This window comes from Thunnus albacares, chromosome 16, assembly GCF_914725855.1.
Source record: "Thunnus albacares chromosome 16, fThuAlb1.1, whole genome shotgun sequence".
Lineage (NCBI taxonomy): Eukaryota > Metazoa > Chordata > Actinopteri > Scombriformes > Scombridae > Thunnus > Thunnus albacares.
Genome location: NC_058121.1, coordinates 19,425,589 through 19,450,441, shown reverse-complemented (window position 1 = coordinate 19,450,441; position 24,853 = coordinate 19,425,589). Strand labels below are relative to the sequence as shown.

At 42.7% G+C, this 24,853-nt stretch overlaps 1 protein-coding gene across 3 annotated transcripts in view; it reads right to left on the bottom strand.

The window, feature by feature from the left end:
- Nucleotides 1-24,853, bottom strand: part of LOC122965383 (kelch-like protein 29) — a 219,385-nt gene that overhangs the window by 5,152 nt on the left and 189,380 nt on the right. For all 3 annotated transcript variants that reach the window (XM_044329397.1, XM_044329398.1, XM_044329396.1), the window contains one exon: nucleotides 6,421-6,614. In XM_044329397.1, coding sequence (XP_044185332.1) covers nucleotides 6,421-6,614 — 194 coding nt within the window. The remainder of the gene's footprint in view (nucleotides 1-6,420; nucleotides 6,615-24,853) is intronic.

The following is a 24,853-nucleotide window of genomic DNA, read 5'->3' as shown; positions in this document are numbered from 1 at the left end:
CGAAGTAGTAGTTACAACAACTCCTAGAGGTTGGTGTGAAAGAGATAAAGGAGTATTCACCCTAACACTTCTGGGCTCACCCCTCTGCAGCAGCTTGTATGTCTGTATCGAGTGTGAGTGAGTCATGCTCTGAGCATTAAAGAAAGTGTGACAATGCTGTATTGACAAATTGTTTCTTCTCTCATTGAAGTCAAGTGCAAGAGGTGAATTGCCACGACATCCTCCTTGCATTCCGCCTGATGTGTTTATTTTCTCTCTTTTACCTTCTTCATCTCATTGATATGCCGCTGCCAGTCTACCCGAGCATGTGTGTGTGTGTGTGCCAGCATAAGTGTGTGTACATGATGTTTTGTGTTAGGTCCCATAAACACAGAAGACTCATTTCTCTCTGTGCCTGAGGCAAAATAATAATAGGATGCTCTCAAAGGAAAAAACATTTCTCTCCTTTCTCCATAGAAACTCTCACCATCGCTTCCTGCCTCTCAAGTGGACCTGCAGTAGGCAGCGGTTTGAGTGCTTGGAGGAGTACCAGGCAGGTAAATCTCATTCTCATTTGGCGAGCCACAAAGGACCGCTGTCGGGGTTCAACATCTCTCCAACACTTTTGCTTTTGCACTCATCCCCCCGGCTCCTCTCTGGGCCTTCGACGCGGAAAACGGGCCGTTTCTGCTGAAAAGCCGTTGAGATACGGTAACGAGCGATCGAGTATTGTCTGTGTCAGCTGAAAACTTTCTAACTCTGGAGGTGGAACAGCATGTGTTCCTGAAATCCTGCGATGGATTTTGTCTGGTTTCACAGCTCTGAGGTTATAAAGCTCAGCCAACAATCCACAATTGACCACATTCTACATAAAAAAAATGAATAAAGGGAAGAGTGAGGGGGGGGAAAAAAGACAGCAAAACAAGGTTTTAACACGGCAGCGGTGATAGAAGTACAGCTGTGCCTGCGGGGTGACATAGGCTGACGCAGCCTCTCACACCCTGATAAAACAGCTTAGTCACCAAGTCTGGGACCCCTCGGGCTGAGGTCAAGGACAGCACACAAGTGAAAACACACACACACACACACAGCTATGATGAAATTTGTGGCTGCTGTCTAAACAAACACCTTGTTGTTCCCTCACATCCTCTGCTATCTGATTCCTGCATCAACACAGCAGATATCTGATTATATAAAACTGGAACACAACTGGAGGGATAACACACACGTGCATACACACACACACACACAAATATACTGTATATCACTAGTGACTCAATCAAACCAATACTGTGCACTGTACAGATCTAGATAAGACCGTTCTCTCTGATAGACTCCCAAACTGTGGACGTCATCACAAAGCCACAGCATTACGGCAACATGGAAATGTGCGGTCAGTCGCAGGCGGAGAGAGAACATAAACAAGGAATAAACAAGACATTCTCCTCCGAAAGACGGAGAACGAGGTGCTGGGTATCCTCTGCGGCTTCCTGTGTCCTACAGAAGAGAGCGAGGGAGCAGGAGGAAATAGGACAAAGAAGCTTCAGTTCTTGCTGCCAGAAGCTTAGATAAGATTACAACAAAGGTAATTGGAGCAGCAAAAAAAAAAAAAAATGTTTTTTTTCACACAATGTCCTTTTATGTGGTGTGGGGAGAATAAGAGCAGCCTTTCGAAATGACAGGCCAAAGTATCAGGGGGAGCGAAAGAGGATGATGTACTTTAATTTAATATGATTGGGGGAGGGGGGGGGCATGTACAATTAGGTAGCTATGGAAACACCCCATCCTCTCCACCTATCTCATCTTGTCACTTTCCTCTTCCTCCATAATGGTGCTCTCAATTGCTGTACCTGTTTGACTGCTACGTCATTTGCGCGAGTAATTGTCCTTTGGTCAATTTCTCGATTGAGCGGTCTGGGCGCAACGCTGCTGCTCTCAGGTGCCTGGAGCCGACTAGTCGATGGCGACCCGTCTGTCAGTGGGGATTGCCTGCTGGATGAACACTTGAGGGAGCTGGTTGGAGTTTGGCGTGTGTGGATGTCCCAGATGTGTGATAGTAAGTAACTTTTATGAGTTTCTAAAGGGTAAATTCACTATTCACTATAAAATTCATTCAAATTCACTATACAATTATGAAAAGCCATATCTATTCCCTTAATGAACTAAGTGGTATATAGCACAGCAGACAGTTTTGGGTTTTCCACCCTAATATAATAAAGGTGAATGAAATTTTAAAAATTAATCAATATCTTTTCATTCATTCTTCCAGGATGAGTGTCCCTTTTACTGCATAGAACATGCTGTGAACAGTTTTTGTAGGGATTATTTCTTCAGTAGAAATTAGTTAATAAAAGTAATAATAAAGAGTAAGAGTGTGTAGGGAGAGAAAAATAGCCCAGTACATGGCTCATGTATCCTTATGACATGAAAAAACAAGACTAAGAGTCTACAGCTATGCTAGCAGCTCTGTGAGGCTCTGCTTTAAGCCAAATGCTAACACCAGCATGCTAACGTGCTCACAATGACATTGTTGTTTAGCATGTAATGTTCACCATGTTCACCATCTTTGTCAAATGGTAGCATGTTCACATGCTACACAATCAGCACTTAACACAAGTCTTAAACCTGAGGCTGATGGATGAATGGATGAATGTCTTTAGTTTTGCAGGTATTTGATCATAAACCTAAGTATTGGACAAATTGAAATTGTGACTTGAAAGTGATGCTGGATTTGAGGGACCACCAAAGTATCATCAAGATCAAGAAGAGTATCAAGATTTATGGCAATATATCCAGTAGTTGTTGAGACATTTCACTCAAAACCACAAATGTCAACCTCCTGGTGGTGCTAGGGGAAAAGTCAGAGGATCACCAAAGTTATAGGTTTCATCCTCTGGAGAACATGAACATGACCGCATTTTGTTCCAACGCACCTAGTAAATAAACTGAGCTGCTGATGGCACTACAGGAAAGGTCAGGGGATCACCAAAGTCATTAGGATTTATCATCTGGGCACATCTGTAAAAAAAAAATCATGGAAATCCATCCAATAGTTGTGAAATTTCAGTTGGTGCCAACGTGGGGGACTAACTGACCAACACTGCCGTTCCTAGAATATGATTAAACAGAGATTGAATTCTGTTTTTCTATTCTGTGGGAACTATTACCTAACTACTACTAATTCTTATAACAAACTGACATCTGCTAGTAGTATTTTTGGGAGGATGAAGATTGGATCCCTGTATGATTGACTAAGTCAATCTGTGAATTTGTTTAAAAATATGACATGAAACGATGTTGGCGATTTGCCTCTCTAAAACTGTATCATGTATGTAAAAATATATCTTTGGCAAAACATCAAAATCACATATTGTAAGAAGTTGCTAAAATAAAGGAACCAACGGGGTGGATTTGAATGCAAATCAAACAAAATATTTTAAGAGGAGGCAAATTTTATGAATGGTTGTAGAAAATGTACTCATACGATGCTGCCATACTATGCTGCGGTATGAAAAGGAAGGACGAATAAAAGAGCTCTAGGGATTATCCATAGAAATGTCATTTTCAATGATATGAGCAGCACAAAGTTACATTCACCTCCACTGTATGGGAGTAGAGGCAGAAATCTCAGAAACGTATCTGAAAACCTTGGCATTTGGGTGAACTGACCTTTTACAGGAAGCAATGGGGATTCATAAATAGTTTACTGTATATGAGGGGGCTCATTTGTCAGTCCATGTACTGCTCATCAGACAGATGTATTGAAGACAGAGGTGGATATAGATGAACTAAGCTGCAGAGACACCGTTGCATCTCAATAGACTTGTTGAAGGAACTATTTTTGGCACAAGTAATATTATTTTTCACTCTGCAAGAGATAGGAAGTCAGTCCTGATAAGTGTTTGTGAAACCCATTTGCAGTCCATGCGGGAGATGGTCCGTGCAGAGCGAAAACACACACACACGCGCACACACACACACACACACACCCCACACATATGCGTACACATACACAGGCGCACAGTTGCAGAAAACGCACACAGCTGTATTTGTGTCAGTCGATAAGACAGTGCTGAGAGACCGCGAGAGACGGGAGGCGGGGAGGCGTACGGAGGGGGGAGACAGTGAGACAGAGAGCGAGTGGGGGTGAGAAAGAGAGAGAGAGAGAGAGAGAGAAAGAGAGAGATGAACAGAGAGATTAGAGAGGGAGAGCGATGGAGAGAGGCAGCGGGTTGATCGAGAAACACTCCCCATCGGCTCACTAAAATCATCGCCGGCCCAATTTCACAGGAAGCACTAAACCCGTCCATTATCTCCTGGCTCGTTGGCTGTCAGACACAGGCTCATCTACACCCTGACAGATGACGGTCTGTCTGTCTGTGTCTGTCATGCTCACACACACACACACACACACATACACAGAGACAGACAGCATGCACGCGCGCACACACACACGCTCACACGTAGAGTAACCTCCTGGCTCTTTACATAATTCATGTGCTGTGTACCTGTGCCCCTGGGGGATGTATGGTTGATATGAGGTAAGGAGAGCTTGTGTGTGTCTGCGTTTCCGTGTGCACACGTGTGTGTGTGTGTGTGTTTCTCACTAGACTTTCTCTCATTTCTCCTCTGCCAGCTGCTCTTCCATCCCTTTAATACCATTCAGCTCTCGCCCCAAACACCCGCATTACATAATCATCATTTCGCTCACAGTAGTCTCACTCTGAAAAGGCACTAATAACAGAGAGCAAGTTTCTGGGCAACAGTGCTGAGGGAAGTGCCTCCGCGCTGGCGCTTTAATGACACAAGAACAACTTCTTGTCAGGAAACATTTGAATATAAATACATTTTTGACCCCATGTTTCTCTCTGATGCCTGCTGCTCCAAGTGCTGCCAGCAGCAACAGTACGCCACCGTTTCAGATATATTTTTTAAATGCAGCATTTGGACAACTCTTTGCCCTGAGAGTCCATCATCTGCCAAACATCTTAAACGGGGTAATCCAACATCAAATATAGAATTTGTATTTGTGAGGAAAATTAATTAAATGGATATAAACATAGTTGCAGTTGCAACACACTGAATTTAGTGAGTTTGGCTTAAATTTCACATGTGTGCAAAGCCAAACATGTGAAGCCAAATGACTCAGAGGATATGCTCAAATCAATAACAATCGTCCCTATGCACCTTTTAGGGATACTCCTTTTTGTGAAAAAAACCTGCTTGCGGATAAGATCTTTGCACTGAGAACACAGCTGACAGTGTTTTGAATCACGCAGAGTTGTACAATGTGTTTTTCCTGCTACCTTGGAGTTACAGCAGCTCGGTTTAAGTGTTTCTTCTGGTGTTGTGTCCTTCACAGGTCCCCGATGGCTCCGGCTGGAATGCGGCTGCAGGTTTGTGCGGTGAATAACTACAGAATTTAGCCAATAACATGTCAGAAGCTATAGTCAGACCCACCCATCATCTCAGCTATGGTCTTCTCATTATAATGATAGAGCAATAACATGGCAAGAGGGGAGTAATGGGAAATACTGAGTAGGATGATAATAATGATAAGGAGAAAACAACAGGAATGGAAAAGGTCACAACCTGACCACTGCGTATTCTGTTGCCATGGGTGCAGGTTAACATTTTCACTGAAATAACTCTAAGATTGAATACTAAAATTCCTGTTGTAGAAGGTTTCAATTGCAATTGTAGGTTGTCTTTAAATGGGAAGAACTATGAGACGTCCTAACTTGAAATATTGCTTGTATCTTCACCTGAGCACTACAGAAGCATTGATATAAAATCCAGAAACACTCCAAAATGCATATCGCAAGGGATTCCCTAAAAGTACCACGGATCACTCAAAAATGATTCAACCTCATACAGTCATCTACTGTACGACGATATGTTGCCGTCAAATGGCAATCGTTAGTTTATGATTTCAACAAGCAAGTCAAGTACATCATATAGAAGGTGTTCAAGTGGGTAGAGTTGTGAGCACACTGTTGCTAGGCAACCAGGCAACCATAATGGGGCCCCAAAGACTCCTTGCTGCTTTCTAACGAGATTGCATGATGTCAGTGACTAAAGATTAAAGGAATGCATGTATATGAATGCTTATAGTGATGTTGCAATATGTGCCTTTTCCTGTTTTGGCATTACGTTACTAATAAAAAGCAAACATTAATATTCATGTTTTTATGATGTCTTGAAGGAGAACAATTTAGCTAGTGGGTGGCATAATGAGGGAAAACAAACCACGCATTCAGGAAAATCAAACCACAATATAGCACACACAGGTTCAAAAAGTCCAACAACAGCAATGTCGAAATACAAAAGGTGATGGTAACCATTGCAACATGTCTCCTGAGGTCATAACATCTCTACATTGTGTACAAGTACGTGTGAAAAGAATATGACAAAGACTGTCGGCGTTGTCACCTGTCTTACCTATCATGGGCGATTCAATGAAACTCCAAGTGTTGCTCTGCGGTACGTAGGACTGCAGGACACCCGCCGAGCGCCCGGCCTCGTTCACACCCCCGAACACATACACCTTCCCTCCGCACACTGTGGCTGCCGCTGAGTGGACCGGCTTGGGCAGTGGAGTCACCGTTTCCCACTGGTTTGTGATAGTGTCATACCTGGAGAGAGAGAAACAAGGAGATTTTTAGATGTTTTTGCATTTGTGTGTACCGTTATTCAGTAACTGCAACCTCAGATGAATTACAGGTCAAGGTTCAGACTTGACTGATAAGTAAAGTCACAACCACACTTCCATTAAAAGGGGCTATGATGGGGAGTCTCTGAATTACTTATGAAACCTCTAATGATTCATAAACTATTCCACCATTCTGCAGTCAGTCATTTACACCCACACACACACCAACTGTATACAGAAACACTCCAATTTTAAAGTTCCCATTGGTCTGAATTCACTGTGAAACGCTCGTTTTGGCTGCAGGGCTGACAGATATAATTAGCAGAATGCCTACACCACCAGGGAAGATGAAAAAGACCAACCATTACGTACAATGACAGCAATTAAAGCAATTACACAAAGCAACATATGTTGGGAGCTACAAGCCATTAGTCTCTAGAGTTGGGCTGTGTGTCAGCGCTGAGCTTTGGACCTTTCTCACTGAGCCCTCTTTGGCAGAGACTTCAACGCCGAGCCTAAAACTCAGCCGACCCGAACTGGCACAAACAGACGCAGCCAGATGAAAGGGCCTGACACAATGGGCTGCACGAGAACAAGACACTGGCTTATGGGATTGTGCCCTTGTCAGAGGTTGAGGGGGTGTATGTGTCTATATGTATATTTGTTAAATTTGCATTTCTGTTTGGTGTGTGTGCTTTATTTGCGTGTGTTTAGACATGTTTGTGTGTGTATGTTTTTTGCCCCGTGGCTCCATTAGCGCAGTGTGTTAGCTGTGTAATCCCGTGTCCATGGGCCACTGATCAAAGCAGCCGTGCCGACAGCCTTCCAGCTGGAGTAGGCCTCATTAAAGAGCCGCAAACGGATCCAGGATTCGTGATTAAAACACACATCCATTCAGACTAAAGCAAGCTTTCTTAATAAAGGTTGTCTCTTTGTTATGAAAGAAAAACACCTTTACATGGAAATCTGTATTCACCGTCCCCCAGGACAACAAACTTTGAACTTCAAACACTTGACGGATGCTTTATTGCTCAGAGGAACAGACTCCTAAACTGTCGCTAACAGCTAACTGAGGTCAATGACATTCATTGGGCGTTTTGCCTAATTTTAGACAGTGCACAGGTTGTCTTCTTCCTTTACTTTTATTTTCTCATCTGACACACCCTTCCTAGACGTACAGGTGTGCAAAAAAATTTTTTTTTCAGTGCATGGATGCTTTACTGTTGCAACTCCTGTGGCATTTGAAGTCAGGCTGAATTTAAAAGACACCTGGAAGCGGTGGTTGCATCCACCTTCCTGTGAGAAGGCCGTTAGATAACGTGCTAGCGGAGACAGGTGAATTAGCCTTTGGGAATATTCTCTTTGGGGGTCTGATAATGTCCTTGGCAACAGCTGCTGAGGGGAGGGGTTTAAATCGACAGTCGCAGTCTGAGAAAGTGGTGACACGGGAGACACTCTGGGAAAGGTGGACTCGAAACGAGTGCCAATTAGCACTGTTTAAACAGGGACACACACACACACACACACATACCAGCATCAGGTTGAGTAACTGAGCCCTGCTGAGATGGAAGATGTAATTACCCCTCCGACCACATCGGGGGAGGTTCATAAATTTAAGGGTCTGACACCGCTGACTGATGCTGATTGCAGATAGACAACAGACCAACAGGACCACTACACACAGTGAGTCATCATGAGAAAAGATAAAAGAAAAATACCTGAAAGACTTCATTCTGTATGTAAACACAACAGACTGTTAAAGTAAGCTGGAAAATAGGAGAGGTTGTGAATCTCCATTTTTTTTCCATCTTTCATGTCGGCAAACTACTCAGATCCTCAAACATGGCTTCAAATCTTAAGTTTTTCTTAAGATCTTCATGTTATGTGTGACTAAATAAGCAACAGGTTAAAGCTGCACACTTTCAGAGGCAGATATTTCCATTAGGAGTTGGTGGAAACCAAAACAGAGCTAAATGGAGTGTGGATATTGAACTTACATTTATCAACATTTTAAGGTTATGTATGTAATATGTCAATATTTTCTTTGCAGTTTTTTTGTGCTGCTCTGGAGTGACAATACCCAAAACAATTATTGCAGCATTAAAAGTAGAATAAAACATCCTTATTCATACATTTAACACTGAAAAACTAAAGCTGATCTTGCAGGACTTTGTTAAATTCTGATTGGTGCATAGAAATACCAGACTTCATCTTTTTTCCAACATCCCACTCACAGAAAAAAACACAAACACAGAAATATCTGATGTGAAATAACCGGTGTTTGGCAGTTAATAGTGTGTTTTTGTAAGACCCCATCTCTTTTAGTAAGAAGCGGATCTAGAAAATAGGTTTTTCGAGGGCCATTAATGTAAACATGGCACAGCTATCATCCAGTAAAAAGGGTCTGGAGTTTTGATAAAGAGGAACACATGCAGGTCAGAAGAAACTCAGCATCTCAGACAATCTCAGAGGTCACGAATTTGATTGAATTCATTACACGTGTGATTCACCATCAAGCATTTAATGTGAACCGTGACATTAGGACTGACACTAAAAAGATTCTCTGAGTGGGTGTATATGGTTTGATTGTATCTCCAAGGCAGAGGAGATGGAGGGAGGAGAGAGACAGAGGAAAAAAAAAAAACACTGAGTTCATTCCAAAAACAAAGACTATATGTCTCTTTTTCTTTCCTCTGAAGCTCTTGTCAGACAGCAAAGGCAGACAGAGCTTTTCCACTGGCACTAAGACACTGTAGGAGTTTATCCATCACCATGTTGCGCTGCGTCGATTGCTTTTTTTAAAAAGTGTTTATACACAAAGACTGATCACTGCATGAAGCCATGTAATCGGCTGTAGCTCCTGACAGGGCTTGTTTCATCATGCAGGGACAATCATCTTGAAAATGCGGCTGCGGGGTTACAACAAAACCAACAATGTAGCATTGTGTTCTTTTATGTTGGGAGAGAGACGAAAAGAAAGACAGATAGGAAGGGTGGAGAGAGAGATTGTGAATAAAAGAAAGAGGCAAGACTTTCAACTAGATCTTCCTCTGAATATGTAATCTGGATAAAGGAAAAAACGTGGTAATGCTTGCAGCACGCACTGCGACTGATGTGTCAACAAATCAGAATCATAATTCGATGTCAGCCAGGTGTAAAAGCGATCCACGCGGTGTGATTTTGTTGGCAAAAGAGTACCACAGAACGTCTGCCTGGCTTTTGTTCTCTACTGACCCATCTGGATAAGAGGCATGATATTTGATAACAACAGGTGAAATTGGGACTGTTGCTGTGGAAATGCACAGTCATACCTGCCATGTTTGTTTATGTTGACAGCGGATGCATTTACCCTCTCCCCACCTGCTTGCCTGCTCTGCGTAGTGCACATGACTAATTATATCCAACTGCAATATGTCTATCTGCAAACTATGAGCAAAGAACATAAATACTAAGTGTTAAATAGAAGCGTGGGAGTGGACTGTGCATCATCTGAAAGGTATATCCACATGCAGATTACATATTTGATGGTGGGTGGTGTCTGGGTCAGAATGCTGCAGCGTTCAATCTTACAAGACCTAGAGCAGAGCACAAGTAACCCAAGTTTTAGCATTTCTACACGTGGGTAGCTGTGGAGTAGATGTCAGGACTTTAATGACCTCAGTTAAGGCACTTGTGGAATTGGCCCATGACTGTTTTTCTGACCTGCTCACTCCATATGGGCCCGAGATCCTCTGGTAGGTGTTTGTTAGCTAAGCTCTTTATTATTGAAGCTAGGAGAGCTTTGTATGAAATAAAAAGCCAATTTTGAAAAAAACATAAAAAAACTACAAAGAGCATAATTTGGTATATCCCCCCATGTCCAAATTAAAGAGAAAGCGGTTACATTGTAGAGCTATTTAATTCAATTGCATCTAAAAATAAATAATCTGGATGAATGCCAAATACGGAGTGAGTCACCTTGAACTGGAGATCAAAACAGAATTTATCCAAGCACTTGCTAATCTGTCAGACAATCAGGTACTAGCCCTGACTGAAACCTGGATCCGTCAACACTGCCACACCAGCTGCAATCTGTGTTGACTCCACTTTCTCAAACACACCCCGTTCTGTTGGGCGCAGAGGCAGGCCGGGGGTCCTCATTTCCAAAGGCTGGAAATTCACTAAGGTTTCTCCACTAAGCAAGAACTCCTCCTTTGAATACCATACAATCAGTGTAACTACTCCCACTGAGCTGTTTGCGGTTGTCATATACCGCCCACCAGGGTGTCAACTGGGGAACTTTGTAGGCGAGCTAGACATGTTACTCTCAGCCATTCCTGATGATGACACACCACTAATTGTCATGCAAGACATGAATATCCATACTGACAAAACCCAAGCAGCTGACTTCCTGTCACTTCTGTCCTCATTTGACCTCAAACGAGTCTCCATCCCCTCCCACACACAAAGCGGGCAATGCTCTTGATCTGATTTTGACTCAGAAATGCTCCACAGCAAATCCGACTGTCACGCCCAACATCTGTCTGACCACTTCTTTATTCAATTCACAATCTCCTTACCAGAACATCCTGCACGTTCCTCCGCAATTGGTCTCCTTCCGCCGAAACATCTGGTCCCTCACACCGACTCAACTTTCCAATGAGGTCTTGGCTATCATGCCTCCTCATAATGAATTCTCCTCACTCCCTGTCAATGAGGCTGCAGACACACTCTGTTCAACACTAGCCTCCTCTCTTAAGAATTTTTGTCCTCTAACATCCAAAACTGATTGCAATAACCCCCATAGTCCATGGCTCGATGAAGTCATTAGAGAGCAAAGGGCGGAGCTCAGGGCAGCAGAGAGACAATGGTGTAAATCCAGAGAGCCCACTGACCTTGGTGACTATCTGGATCTCCTAGCATCATTCTCCTCCAGTTTAAAAACACCAAAGGCCACTTACTATCAGAACAAGATATGTGGCTCCACAGATGCCTTCTCCTCCTCCTCTGCCCTCCACTCTGCTCGTTGCAGACATGTTTCGCTTCATTCTTTACTGATAAGGTCTCTGCTATCAGTAACCAGTTCTCTAAGCTTGATCAACTCAGTCTGTAGCTGCCAGTTAACAGGGCCGCACTCTCCTCTGACTGAGGAGGAAGACTCCAAACTTCTGGTGGACTCTCGTCCCACTACCTGTCTGCTTGACCCAATACCATCCAACCTTCGACAGACCTTTTCCCCTGCACTTAACCCTGCAGTCACACACATCATCAAGTCCTCGCTTACAACGGGTGTGTTCCCCACCGCATTTAAGCAAGCTCTGGTCACCCCACTGCTCAAAAAAGCTACACTCAGCCCAGCCCAGGTTGAACCACAAAGTCTCAGCTTGGATCTCGTCATGCCTTACCGATATCTCGGCATCGATGGAAGAATGCCACATTCAACTTAACTTCTCTAAGACTGAGCTCCTCATCATCCCAGCCAGTCCCTCTATACAACAACAGATCAGTATACAGCTCGAATCAACCCAACTCATGCCCACAAAGTCTGCCCAAAACTTGAGGTGTCATTATTGATGACCAGCTAACCTTTAAGGTTCACGTGGCCTCAATTCCTCGGTTGTATCGATTTGCCCTCTACAACATCCAATCCAATCCACTTTATTTATATAGCACGAGTTTAACAAGCACAAGGTTTCCAAAGTGCTGCAAAGCAAGATTCATCAGGAAGATCAAACTCTACCTGTCCAAGCATGCAGCACAACTCCTGGTACAGGCTCTTATAATATCACGCATTAACTACTGCAACTTCTTACTGGGAAGCCTCCCCACATATATGTTCAAACCTCTGCAGATGATCCAGAACGCGGTGGCACGACTGGTCTTCAACCAGCCCAAAACAGCATATGCCACCCCGCTGTTCATATCCCTCCACTGGCTCCCAGTTGCTACCCGCATCAAATTAAAAACCCTAACACTCGCTTACAAAACAGCAACTAAAACTGCTCCCGTCTACCTGAACTCCTTCATTCAGGTCTACACTCCCTCCTGCTCACTACGCTCTGCCAATGAAAGGCACCTGGACTAGACTACCACCACAACAGGGCCCTAAGTCGCTAGCCAGACTCTTCTCTTCTGTCGTTCCCCGGTAATGGAACGAGTTACCAAACTCCACCTGATCAACAGAGTCCCTCTCAATCTTTAAGAAAAGGCTAAAGACCCAGCTCTTTCGCATACACCTCCACACTTGATGGACTGGGGAAAAAAATCTGCTTCTATGCTTTCTTTGCACTACATCCTATTGGACTAAAACTTTATGGCACTTACTCGAGTTGTTCTCTCCTGACTAGATCCATGCTTGTGTTGTATCAACTCTCAGATGTACGTTGCTTTGGATAAAAGCTAAATTAAATTGTAAATTATAATTGTAGATCAAAAGCAATATGAAATTATGGCTCCTTCAGGTTTTATGACACTGCTGGATGATGAGGATTGGGGGAGGACAGGAAGACCACATGACTACCAGCTTTGTTTGTTACATATTGCCACAAACCAAGACAGACAGATAGCAAATAACATACACCTGTTTGAATAATATCCATGTAATGTGTGTCATGTATAAGATATGTGTGGTATGAAATTAACATTTATAGAGCCTCTGACCTGCCTGTATTTGTAAAATCAAACTGGATGTAAATTTTATGAACATATCACTAGATGAGATATGTATTGATTTTCTAATACTTCAAAACTCAAAGACAAGCTGCTCTTTTCTCTAAAATCCTTTTCTGTTCTCAAAAAACAGGAACATGTGACATGTTCATAGCTTCACCAGCTATGAATATGTCTTTCAGTGATGACGTCATTACAGACAAGCTCAGTAAATGCAGCGTATAAGCATATAAGCAGATATTGCCCCCTGGGCCGTCATTTTGTAACACTGGCTAGGAAACATACATATATATATCTGAGTCACAGACCATGAAAACGAATGGATGCAGTAAACTGTCAGCCGTAATGCAGCCTTCTATTGGATTTGCTCGGTGGCATTACACATCTAAAAGCCTGTGTATGTGTGTGCCGTCTTGTTTTTATAGCAGCCTTGATGCAACAGCATCAAGTTGAAACTGTTGGTCTCAAAGGTAATGACTTTGGATAATTTACAAGTTGTTCACCAGTTCCTGCCTCTTAAAGCTGACCACATACTCTCCATCTTTCGAACATGACCTACACTGTAAATAGACTAGCTGTCTGTCTCTCCCTCTAACCAATACACACAAATGATGCAACCTAATCATGCAGAAGGCACCCAAGGCATCTCAATCGATTCACTAAAATGGTTACCTGCAGGAGAGTGTGGATGAAGAACCTCGCTTTTCTCTATACCCCTGTCTCTCTCATTCACACACAAACATGTGATAAACTATAATAGATGGGGCTGCCAGTCTCTGAGATACTGACATGTATCCTTTTCCCCTGAGATACAAACTACCGCATGAGTAACGAGAGTGGGGAGTTAGAGGGAGGAAAGAAAAAAAACGCTCCGATAACAAAACCACTCAAGCTCTATACATCTCAACGCTGACAAAAAGATCCATTAAGAGGCAGAAGGAGTGCATCATGTTGCAGTTACATCCATACTGGAAAGCCATGTAAACACCAACTGCTTAACAATACAGTGTCCCTCACACTAGCTATTATAAGCCTTGAGATTTAAATAGCTAGTAGTGGAAGATGACGCACTAACAGGAAAGAAAGACTTGTATTTATGCAAGTTGTTAATGCTTATACAGCACAGGTCCACAACAACACTGTAACCTTTAAAAACTGAGCAAGCGCACTGGAATGCAATGGAAGCTATGCGTTTATTGCCTGGAGAGAGGAGCTGATGCTCTAGATTCTATCGAGCAGCAACGCATGCCCTTAAGTTACAAATTCACATTAATCCCTGCAACACCCACACTATATCTCTCTCACTCACACGAGCACTATCTCTGTGTCTCTCGCATTCTCTTCATGCTGCCCACACGCACCCTCAGGTACACGTGCACACTTCAGCATATTAGCTGTGCGGTTAAATTTGCGTTGTTTGCCAAATAAATTTGCCAGTTTGCAACCAAATAAGAGTGTTGCTTTGGTTTTTTAACACCACAGCTGACTTGAAATTTCCACACAGATTTGTTTACTTCACTGATGCACCATTGCCTGTGATTGATCAACAACATCACTGAATTTCATCACTTTTTATCCATGCTAGCAGTGTGGCTCAAGACGACAATGTTGAATAATCAGTCGATCCACCACTTTGGTCCAGACTGAAATATATTAACAACCATTGGATTGATTGCCAGTTTTCCTCTAGCGCCATCATTATGTTGATATTTTTGGTTTTAAGTAAAACGTCTTAAAAACTCTTGGATGGACTGCCTTCAAATCTGATACAGATACCCATGTATAATACTAATGACTATGGTAATGACCTGACTTTTCTCCTAGCCACCATTTCTGGTTTGTCTCAACAACCATGGAATTTCCATGGAATTTGGTTAATGTCCACCTCAAGATGAAGTGTAATAGCTTCGGGAGATCCCCTAACTTTTCATCTAGTTCATCATCAGGTAAAAATTTTAATTGAATACTTTGGCTTATACACAAACAACTGCAAAACTAATGACATTCCCATCAGCCTGAGCTGGACTTCATGTTCAGTGCTCAATGTGAAATGTTCACATGCCAACATGGTAAACATTACCTGTTATAAATGTGCATGTTAGGATGCTTATGTTAGCATGTATCTCAGCCTCACAGAGCATCTAGCATGGCTGTGGACTCTTTGTCTTGTTAACTGTTGATGAATCTATATGAGGCTCTACTTACTGCATTTACAGTGTAGGATGTGAATTAAGTAACTGTACAACTATAAAGATGTGGACTATCCACCCCAACCCATCTGATATTGTGTGTTATTACCGGTATATATACTGTACAGACATTTGAATGCAGTGCCATGTTTGGCAGTAGTTTCATATGGTTTCTATACCTGCCATCCTTACAGGCACAAGACAAGAGGGAGAGTCCTGTGTATGTGAATGAATCAATCCCTTATCATAGACCCTCTGTTTTCCGTCAGAAGTAATGAACTGAGAGGTTGTGATTTGGCTTGAGGAAAACAGGGCTACTGTGAATCAGCTCCAGCCTGGAGGGCATTTAAAACAATTTGCACACAGATACAGGCATCATTTGCTTACATTAACATTTTTCATGTTCGCCAAGAATGTTCATTAGTAGCTAGGTGGGGGAAATCTCAACAGCATGGACTAAACTACTCTATAGAGTCCCGGCTAGAAATAAAAATGCTGTTGAAATTGAAAGACGAACTTTCATTTTAAACCAAATGTAGCCGCTCGTTTGTGTTTTGCATGTGGCTGTTTTGACAAAGGAAGCTGCTGATAGTGACACTGGATGTTCATTTAAAATCATCCAACTGTGACATTTTGTTTCTTTGCATATTTGCTTGTATCTCATCCAAAATGTTTTCCTCACACCTGGGCAAGATCACCGTGTGGACGAGGATGACAGGAGGAAAAGGGGTAGAGAAGGAAAAAACTGTGAGGAAAAAAAAAAAGGGGGTAAAGAAGAGGAAACAAAACCAGGAAAGGAGAATGGGGATAATACCTTTTTTGCATTAATTTGAATGTCTATCAAACCAGGCAACAGATAAAGGCACATGAAGGTGAACAGAGAGAACATCCATTTTGTAGAGGAGGAGGAGGAGGAGTGAGAGTCTATCTGTGTTGTGTCAGCTGCCATCTGTGTGTCAGAGCACATCACAGAATGTGTGAGGCCTGTGCCCACACCTCCACCATCACCCTGCTGTCTGTTGGGCACCAACACTCACACATACAACAAACCACCATCGTCACTCTTTTTCTCTGACTCACACTCTTTTCGTTATATTTTGCCTACACTTGGAAACACGCACACATACAGTAGCGCACAGTTGCTTTTTTTCCCAGTCAAAGGTTGATGGGTGACATCTTTAAATATGGTCTACGGTGGGTGGGTTTTCAAAATTGTTCCCTGTTTTAAAGGTGCAGCGCGTTCTCGTCTGCTGAGGCTATTGTTGGTAAAAAAAAATCTGTATCTCTGTCTTTTCTACGGCGATTTTCTGCCACTATGATTGTTGAACTTCTTTATTTCTGAAGGCCTGAAACCAAAACAATGATTACCATTGTTTTTTTTTTTATAGCTGAAAAATGTCTTGCACTCAAAGTCCATTCTAGCTGCACTAGAATTATCTCTCAGAGACTGGACACTTATCTTTGAAATAAAAAATACACTGCTGAGAACCAAAACGGTCCCAGAAATGGAGTCCTTATTTAGCCTTTTTTTTTTGTTCTGTTTTTTAAAGACATTGTAATGTGATGCTATGTTGTTCTTAAGAGACATGAATAATTCTAATTATGGCCTGGGTTGTAGTTTTTGGTGCATGAAGATATACAGTTGGTTACAGTAAAAAGGTATATTGTAGGTTTAGCAGCAATCATGGAGTCGCACTGGAGATTATTTTATCAACATTTAATTTAAAACACAATTTGTTTGTTATACTGATGTTTTTGGACATACAGAGGTCCTTAAGTGATGCAGGTGAAGCAGGAGGAACACGCACAAACTCACCTTTTGCTACGCTCTATTTCACAAACGACAGCTTTCCGCAAATTGTCAGGGATGAAAACAAGAACAGCAGCTTTGTGACAATTAATCTGCACTCGTTTGTATGCACCTCTGTTGCCCCTGTTGATTTTCTCTGCATGTGACAGCTGTTTGTAACCGAGGCTCCCTCACTCTGGGTTTGCTAATCAATGTCTGACAGTGAAATCTACTGAGTCTTACTTTGCAGAGGAAGGGTGCATCAGTGCTGAGAAATGTACATCTTTGGGTATTCCCATCCTATAGAAAGCACATCTTTTCGCTGACATCCTTGCAGCTTTATCTGGGGAACTGTGAGGAAAGCATAACAGCAGTTGCTCTTCGTTTTAACACATGACACGAATGACTGGTGGTGCACTCTCCTAGGCTCCTGTTGGCATCAGCCTCAAAACTAAACAGCAAGAAAAATGCATTCCCATGCTTTGTTTCTTGGACTGGGTTATACCTGCTATTTTCAGAGCCATTACTATGTTTGTGAGCAAAGTCCCTCCTAAGTTCTTAGTAGCTACAATTTTCAAACTAGTGATTTACTAAATCGAGTTGCACCTGTGAGGGAAATTACACATACAACACATATAATCCAGTTCGAATATCTTTTATTGCACATGTCTGCTTATACAGTATATTTTCACTATGTAATCATGTTTAATTCTCACTGTTTGATTATTCTGGATCTTAAACATGTGCTCTTTGACTTAGAGAGCTTTTGATGTGAAAGACGTCTTAGTCACTGAGAGTGTGAATAAAGAATAAATGATTCAGAAAAGCCAAGGCTAAAGGTGCAGAGAAGAATGTGTGAGAAGGTGTCCAGTCTGCTGCTCAAAGGCCTCTCAGCAGCTGAAAGAAGCTCCCCGGGAAAAAGAAACATAAGTTACAGACAATTGATGAGCTGTAGTTTTTAATTACTTCTGAGAGTAACGTAATGCTTTGTAGCTTTCGTACCAGCTGGCTATACATCATGTGTTTCACTCTGCCTCTTCGCTCTTTGTCTAAACACAGACACTGAGGCCCTGTGCACGCGTATTAAAGTGTGACAGTACTGTAAGAGATCTTTGTCTCGTTCCTCTTTGTCAGAGCGGAATTGCAAAATTGCCACAAAACACCATTATAACATACGAAATGTCAAGCTAGTAAATATCCATGCATGGATAATGTAGCTTATGTTTCAGAGTTAATAATATTCATGCCTTTTAGAATGAGTGGCTAATATGTGATTATGCTAACCTAGCTGACGTTATTTGGTCATTTAAGTCTTTTGTAATTAAAAGTGTGCTATTTTTGTGAAATGTAATTTAAAATCTTAACAGTTTACATCATAATAAACAGCACCTGGTTGTGTCATTGACCATATTCCTTTTTTACAAACCAAACATGTCATATATTAGCATTAGTCTCTTCACTCAGCTGTGCAACAGCAACATGATCTCTATGAAAGAACTAGTTCCTGTGGTGCAACTTGGCTTAATTAAATAATGCATGAATCTCTAATTAGTAAACTTACATTATAACTAGGCTTCATTTGAATTACAGGGGCTGGTGCAACAGGCTCTTGGTCTCTGGACATTTTTTGGCTTGTGACCTTTAAAACAAATCAATGTCTACGTCTGAACCCATGTTAAAGGTAATGGCTGTAGTGTGGACAGTTAATTTTTTTCCCCAACTTGTTTCATTTGATGGAGAGGCCGAAGGAGTTGTGCTTGCTATTTGCTAATGGTACGCACATCTGACAGATTGTTTATGATGACATCTGGGGATCTGATGGAGTCCTGCTCTCCATATGGAGGGTCTCGGAGTGTGTTCATCTGACAGACTGAAGTCAAGGTCAGCCAAAAGACACACACACACAAAACACACTCCACTGCCACCACTGTAGAAGAGCAACACACACACACACACACACACAACTCATTAACTCTGATGGATTACAACACATTTCAGGCTAATAACACAGACATACGTGTACACAATACACAAATGCACACACACACACACACGCACCAGACTATACAACGCACCAACACATACAAACACAGATGGACACAGACCTGTCACCTCAGTGTCACCTTCAGCTAATCCTTGTGAGACAGGGAGCGATCCATCCACTGGCCACACAGATTTACCCATAATCCCTGTGAATGAACTCATTCAGAACAGAAGTCTGCCTCCTCAATGTGTGAGTACACAATATGTCCATGTCTGTATACATACACAAACACTCTGTATGTAGATAAACTGCAAATATAATGTACAACACTCATACAGACTTAAAAAGGCACCTTGAAACACTATCAGGAAGATAATTTAGGGAGCTGTGATAATAGTGACTGTGTGCTCTTTTAGTGTCTCTATGTGTGTGTGTGCGCGCACATGTGCGTGTGTGGAGACGCAGATTTAATTGGATGGGAATGTCACGTAGGACAGGGGACATGAGTGCTGCCGGTGGTGTAGGTCGTACACCAATTACTGCTCCGCGCTCTTCAAAACTAGACGGGAGATGGAAGAGTGAGACCCCACTTCATTACCAAAGTAAGCCCCTGTGTTGATAGCAGCCATGTAGGGCAGCACAGTGGGGGCGTGGGGTGATGGGTAGTGGCGGTGGGAGGGGGGGGTTCAAATAAAATTGACACCCAAATTGCTGGCGGGAAAGTGGCTGCAGCCAAAGCTTGAGGTTTAATTGCTTTGATGTGTTTCTCTATGGTTTTAGGAAGCTACAAACAATGTCAGGTTGCTCTTGTTTACCACAAAAAAAAAAAAAAGTAAATTATCACTGATTAGCATGTAAACAGTCACAATAAAAGAAAGCAAAAAAAATGCAAAGTTCACTGAGTTTCTTGCACCTTTACTTCATAAATGTTTGCACTGTGAGAAAATATGATTAGAAATAGTTATTGCAGGTATATCAATATTAACGTATATGTCAGCCTCACCCTAACCCTTACCTAACCTTGACCTAACCCTAACCTTACCTTCACCCTAAAATTTTATGGGGACTTGCTTTTTGTCCCCAAAAAATGTGATTGTGTAAACAGATTTAAGTCCCCACAACATGAGGAATACCTGGTATGTACCTACCTACAGTAAGTATGTATGTATGCTTGCGTTGCGGTTTGAGGGAAAGAAGGGGAAAATTGTTCACTTGACGGAGATAAGAAAATATATATTAGAAAGAAATGGATGGGATTCGCAGCAAGGCAAGGTCTTATTAGTTCCCCTTAATAGCACCCATTCTTAATCTGACACATTGATAAATTCTTCCTATTTTTGGCATTTAAAACAGTGATCATGGCCTCTATTAAACAACCTAAATATTGCTATATGCTATCAGTCTGGCTTGAGTAATCCGCTCATTGACTGTAGGAGTATCTTCCATATATTAGTATACATTGAATACTGCATATAGAGTATTTTACATGAAGACACATGCTTACTGATGCAACACACAGTCTCTCTCTCTCTCTCTCTCTCTCTCTCTTTCTCACTAGTAAGACCTGTACACAGTTGAAAATAGCACTGTGTCTGCACTTATCTTGTGTTGATGTGAGCACCTTCACCTTGGGCTTACACACGCACACACACACACACGCACGCACACACCAACACACGCAACAAATCTATATATAACAACTAACCCTCCCACCTCCAGTGTCGATCCCTCCCCGGGTGCCAGCGAGGTGCGGTGGCTAGATATTGCGATGGTTTGCCAGAGCTATGCTTTCTAAAGGTCAGTTGTCGCTTCCTCCTGTGGGGGACGACGAACTGCCTGCCAACCATCTCAGGGGCATCTGTCACATTCTAACCACTGATAATTAGCCAGCAACACACCGACTAACTGGATGACTGACTGGGTGACTGGGTGGTAGCCGGATACAAGGGAGAAGAAGTTTTTGTGTGTGCACCTGTGTGTCTTTTGGCATAGAAAGATGGAGGGTGGAAGAGAGAAACATAAAGAAGAAAAAGGCACAGAAGCAGGAAGAAGGCAAGAGAAAAATGACTTGCCTGTTGGTAAAGGCTGGAAATTGTCCGAAGTGCCAGCCCATCGTTTATCAACGAGGCGGAAGCACATACAGTTCATACTACTCATTACCTGCAGCCTCTCTCTGCCTTTTTCCTAATACCATCCTCAGGCACACCTGCTGCTGCTTGCAAGTGTTTTCTCTGTAACTGTCATGCACACACATACACGCACAAGCACACGTGCACTCTTTGCACCATCTACCTCGATGTCTCTGAGACCTCAGCGCCCCATTAGAAGACAATGAAGAGGAGACGCTGTCTTTACTCAAGCATGTTAGACAGATATGACATCACCTGGCCTTGCAGGCTCCAAATACACCCATCATCTCCTGCCCGCCTAATCAGCGCTGTGAAGAGACGGAGGGAGCGAGGGGACGAGAGGTGCGGGAGAGAGTTTCGAGAGTGTGGTTAAAAGAGGAAACTGTGGGGAGAATAGAGGGAGGCGAGGAGGAAAGAGAGATATGATGATCTGCCTGATGTGGGCCCAGTCTCTTTCAGACCTGGAGCCTAAAATCAACACAGCAGGTCTGCTATGGAGCTGAGAAAAGACTATGCATGTGTATACAGTACAAAAAAAAAAAAAGACAAATGGCTTCTTTCTGTCAACAGACAAATAAAAAGCACACATACATGAAGGACTATAAGTATACAAAAATTGCGAGGGCATGTTACAACACTCAAAATTAATGATTGAAATCAGATGTGAACTGTAGAAAAAGTTTTAGAAGGAACAACTAAAATGGGCTGCTGCTGTTATAATCATCCTACTCAATCAAACAGACCAGAGTGGCTTAAAGGATCATGCAGGAATGTCAAATTATAAATACTTTCCATTTTTCCTGACCACTTTCAAATGCATGCTATGCCATTTTTGATTTTTATTGTATTTTTCCTGTTGTTCCAGGCAGCCATTCACTTCTGTTCTGTGTGGCATGAAAATCAATTAGGTTTGAGTCTCTAAATTGTGTAATCCATCAAAGTGAACATCAAATCTGCGTAATTTTTTTCATACCAAGTATGTTAATTATGGCTGCAACTACTGATAATTTTCTTGTCATTTTTTGATTAACTGATTGTTTGATTTATAAAATGTGAGAAAACAGTGGAAAATGTACATCAGTGTCTCACAACCCGCAGCCGACATCTTCATATTGCTTTTTTTTTGTACATCCAGCAGTCTAAAACCCAAACATATTCAATTTAAATCATCTAAAATAAAGAAAAGCAATCTGTTCTTGCATATTTTTTGGCATTTCTGCTTCATAAATGGGAGGGAATTGTTCAAGGGAATACTTTGACATATGGGGAAGATGCTTATTCGCTTTCTTGCTGAAAGTTAGACCGATACAACTCTCATATCTGTATGGTATACTGTTGGGAGTTAGAGCCAGCAGGCAGTTAGCTTAGCTTAGCATAAAGACCAGTCACTGCACCTAGACATGAAATAGCTTCAGCACATAAATCTGTAAAACCACAAACTGTCGTTATTACATTACTGTTTGTTTAAAGGGCCAGGCTATCTGTTTTCCCCCTGCTTCTAGTCTTTATGCTAAGCTAAGCTAACTGCCGGCTGACTCTTGCTCATATTTAGCATACAGACCTTTTATACAGTCTATGGTACAGACCTCAGAGTTGTTTCAATCTTATCATCTAAAAAGTCCAAATATTCTTTTTATCTATCAACATTTTTGCCCAATAATAATAATAATCAGTAGTAATAATATGGATTCAATTTCCCAATCATCTCTTCACATCACCTCTTAACAATAATGTAACACTGACAAAAATGAATGCACCCTAATGTTCATTGGGATGAATTACACAACTCAAACAAGTTACAAGAGTTTTCTAATAGATGCTGAAATAAATGGAAACCAATGGATGTCTGGTTATAAAGCAGAATGATTTGGAAAATGATCAGCTATGATGTTAAGTATACATGATTGGTAGTAAATGAGCTGTAACGTGTAAAGGAAGAGGGTGAGCAGGACAGACAGACAGAGAGAGAGAGACGTGAGAACTAAAAATCAAAACTGACATTTCAGAGGGGAGAAGGGTACCATCGAGGGGTAATGAGGGTGTGTGTGAGTGCAGGGGAGGATGGTGGGTGGAAGGGGGCGGTTGCTGGGGTAGGGTTGGAGGGTGGACCGGTGCCTTGACAGCGCAGTAGGGGCCAGCGCTGTGAAGTTGGTTAATCCTGAGGAGCAGGGGATTAGCTCAGCGGGGGGTAACCGCCTCGGCAGGGGGTATCTGGGAGCCCGTTGTCCCAGACCACAGTGTCATGCTGTGGGGCTACAGGGGCTGGCTGTCCCCATCACCGGCTCCCCCCCCCACTCCCTCACCCCTCCAAAACTAGCTCCAGGCACTGTCTGACCTAGTACGTGGAAACAGATCTACACAGTAACACACATAAAAAGACATGCACAACAGCTCATCAGTTCATTATTGCTGTGGAGAGGCTGGAGGGGGCTGGGAGAGAAGAGTGAGGGTGTCTTCACATGAGCCCATCGGTTCCAGTATGACTGATTGTGTAAGAGCTCATAGGCCCACCTGGGGGCTGCTGCATCTACACTCTCCTCTCATCTTCACCCCTTGGCTCTGCGCCGCTAAACTCTTCTTGGCTCACTCCCCTTCTCTCTCTTTCCCTCTTTCTGGACTCTTTCGCTGCAGGGTCCTGAACACCTGGGGCCGCAGAGCTGCGGGACGCTCCGTTGTTATTAGCATCATCGCCCTGCTGATTATTTTCCCACTGTCTCCAAAAGAGAGTGCTGTTGGGCAGAGAGCTGAAACGGACAAAGGAGGACTTCCACCTCCAAGTCAGTATGTGAGAGAGCTGCCTGTGTGTCTGTATACATGTCGCCTGTGTGTTTAATATGCATCTGCATTCGGGAAATGAGAATCTAGAAGTGGATGGCAGGATGAACGAGCCAAGGGAGTTTGAATGGACCTATCTCCTCTTTTTGGCTGCTTGACAGCTGCTTTTTGCCTACAGACAAAGAAGTAGATCCCCGTCAGAGCACGGTCAACAGGCAAGCAGGGAGGCAAGCCCTGCCTCACCACAACTCAAAGTGCTGCTGAAGCCTCTTCCTTCTACGAGTGCGACGCGGGGTCTCTCCCACCCCTGGTGTCCCACGGAAGGGGACCTTTCTCTGGGTGACTGGCAACCCAGCGTGTGTACCACCCATGGATATGAAGTACTTACAGTAAGGACTTGTCAGTTCACGGAGTAGCCCACAGAAGAATTCAACTGTGTGCGGCGTGAGGCATGATGAATCCTCCCACTGGAATCTCCATCTCACTGTATGTTCTTGGTCATTGTTGAGTTGATGAAATTTCCTGAGAGCCATTCAATGCTTGGATGACAACCTCGCCTGGATGACCTTGCAAAGAGCAAGGTCACCTCCTGCACCAGAGTAAGCCAATATTCTTGAAACGGTGCATTATGCTGGTCAAACGTATAACGTTACTTAATGGAAAAAGTAAAATCCTCAAGAAATAGATGGAGGAGAGTTGTGTTAAGAG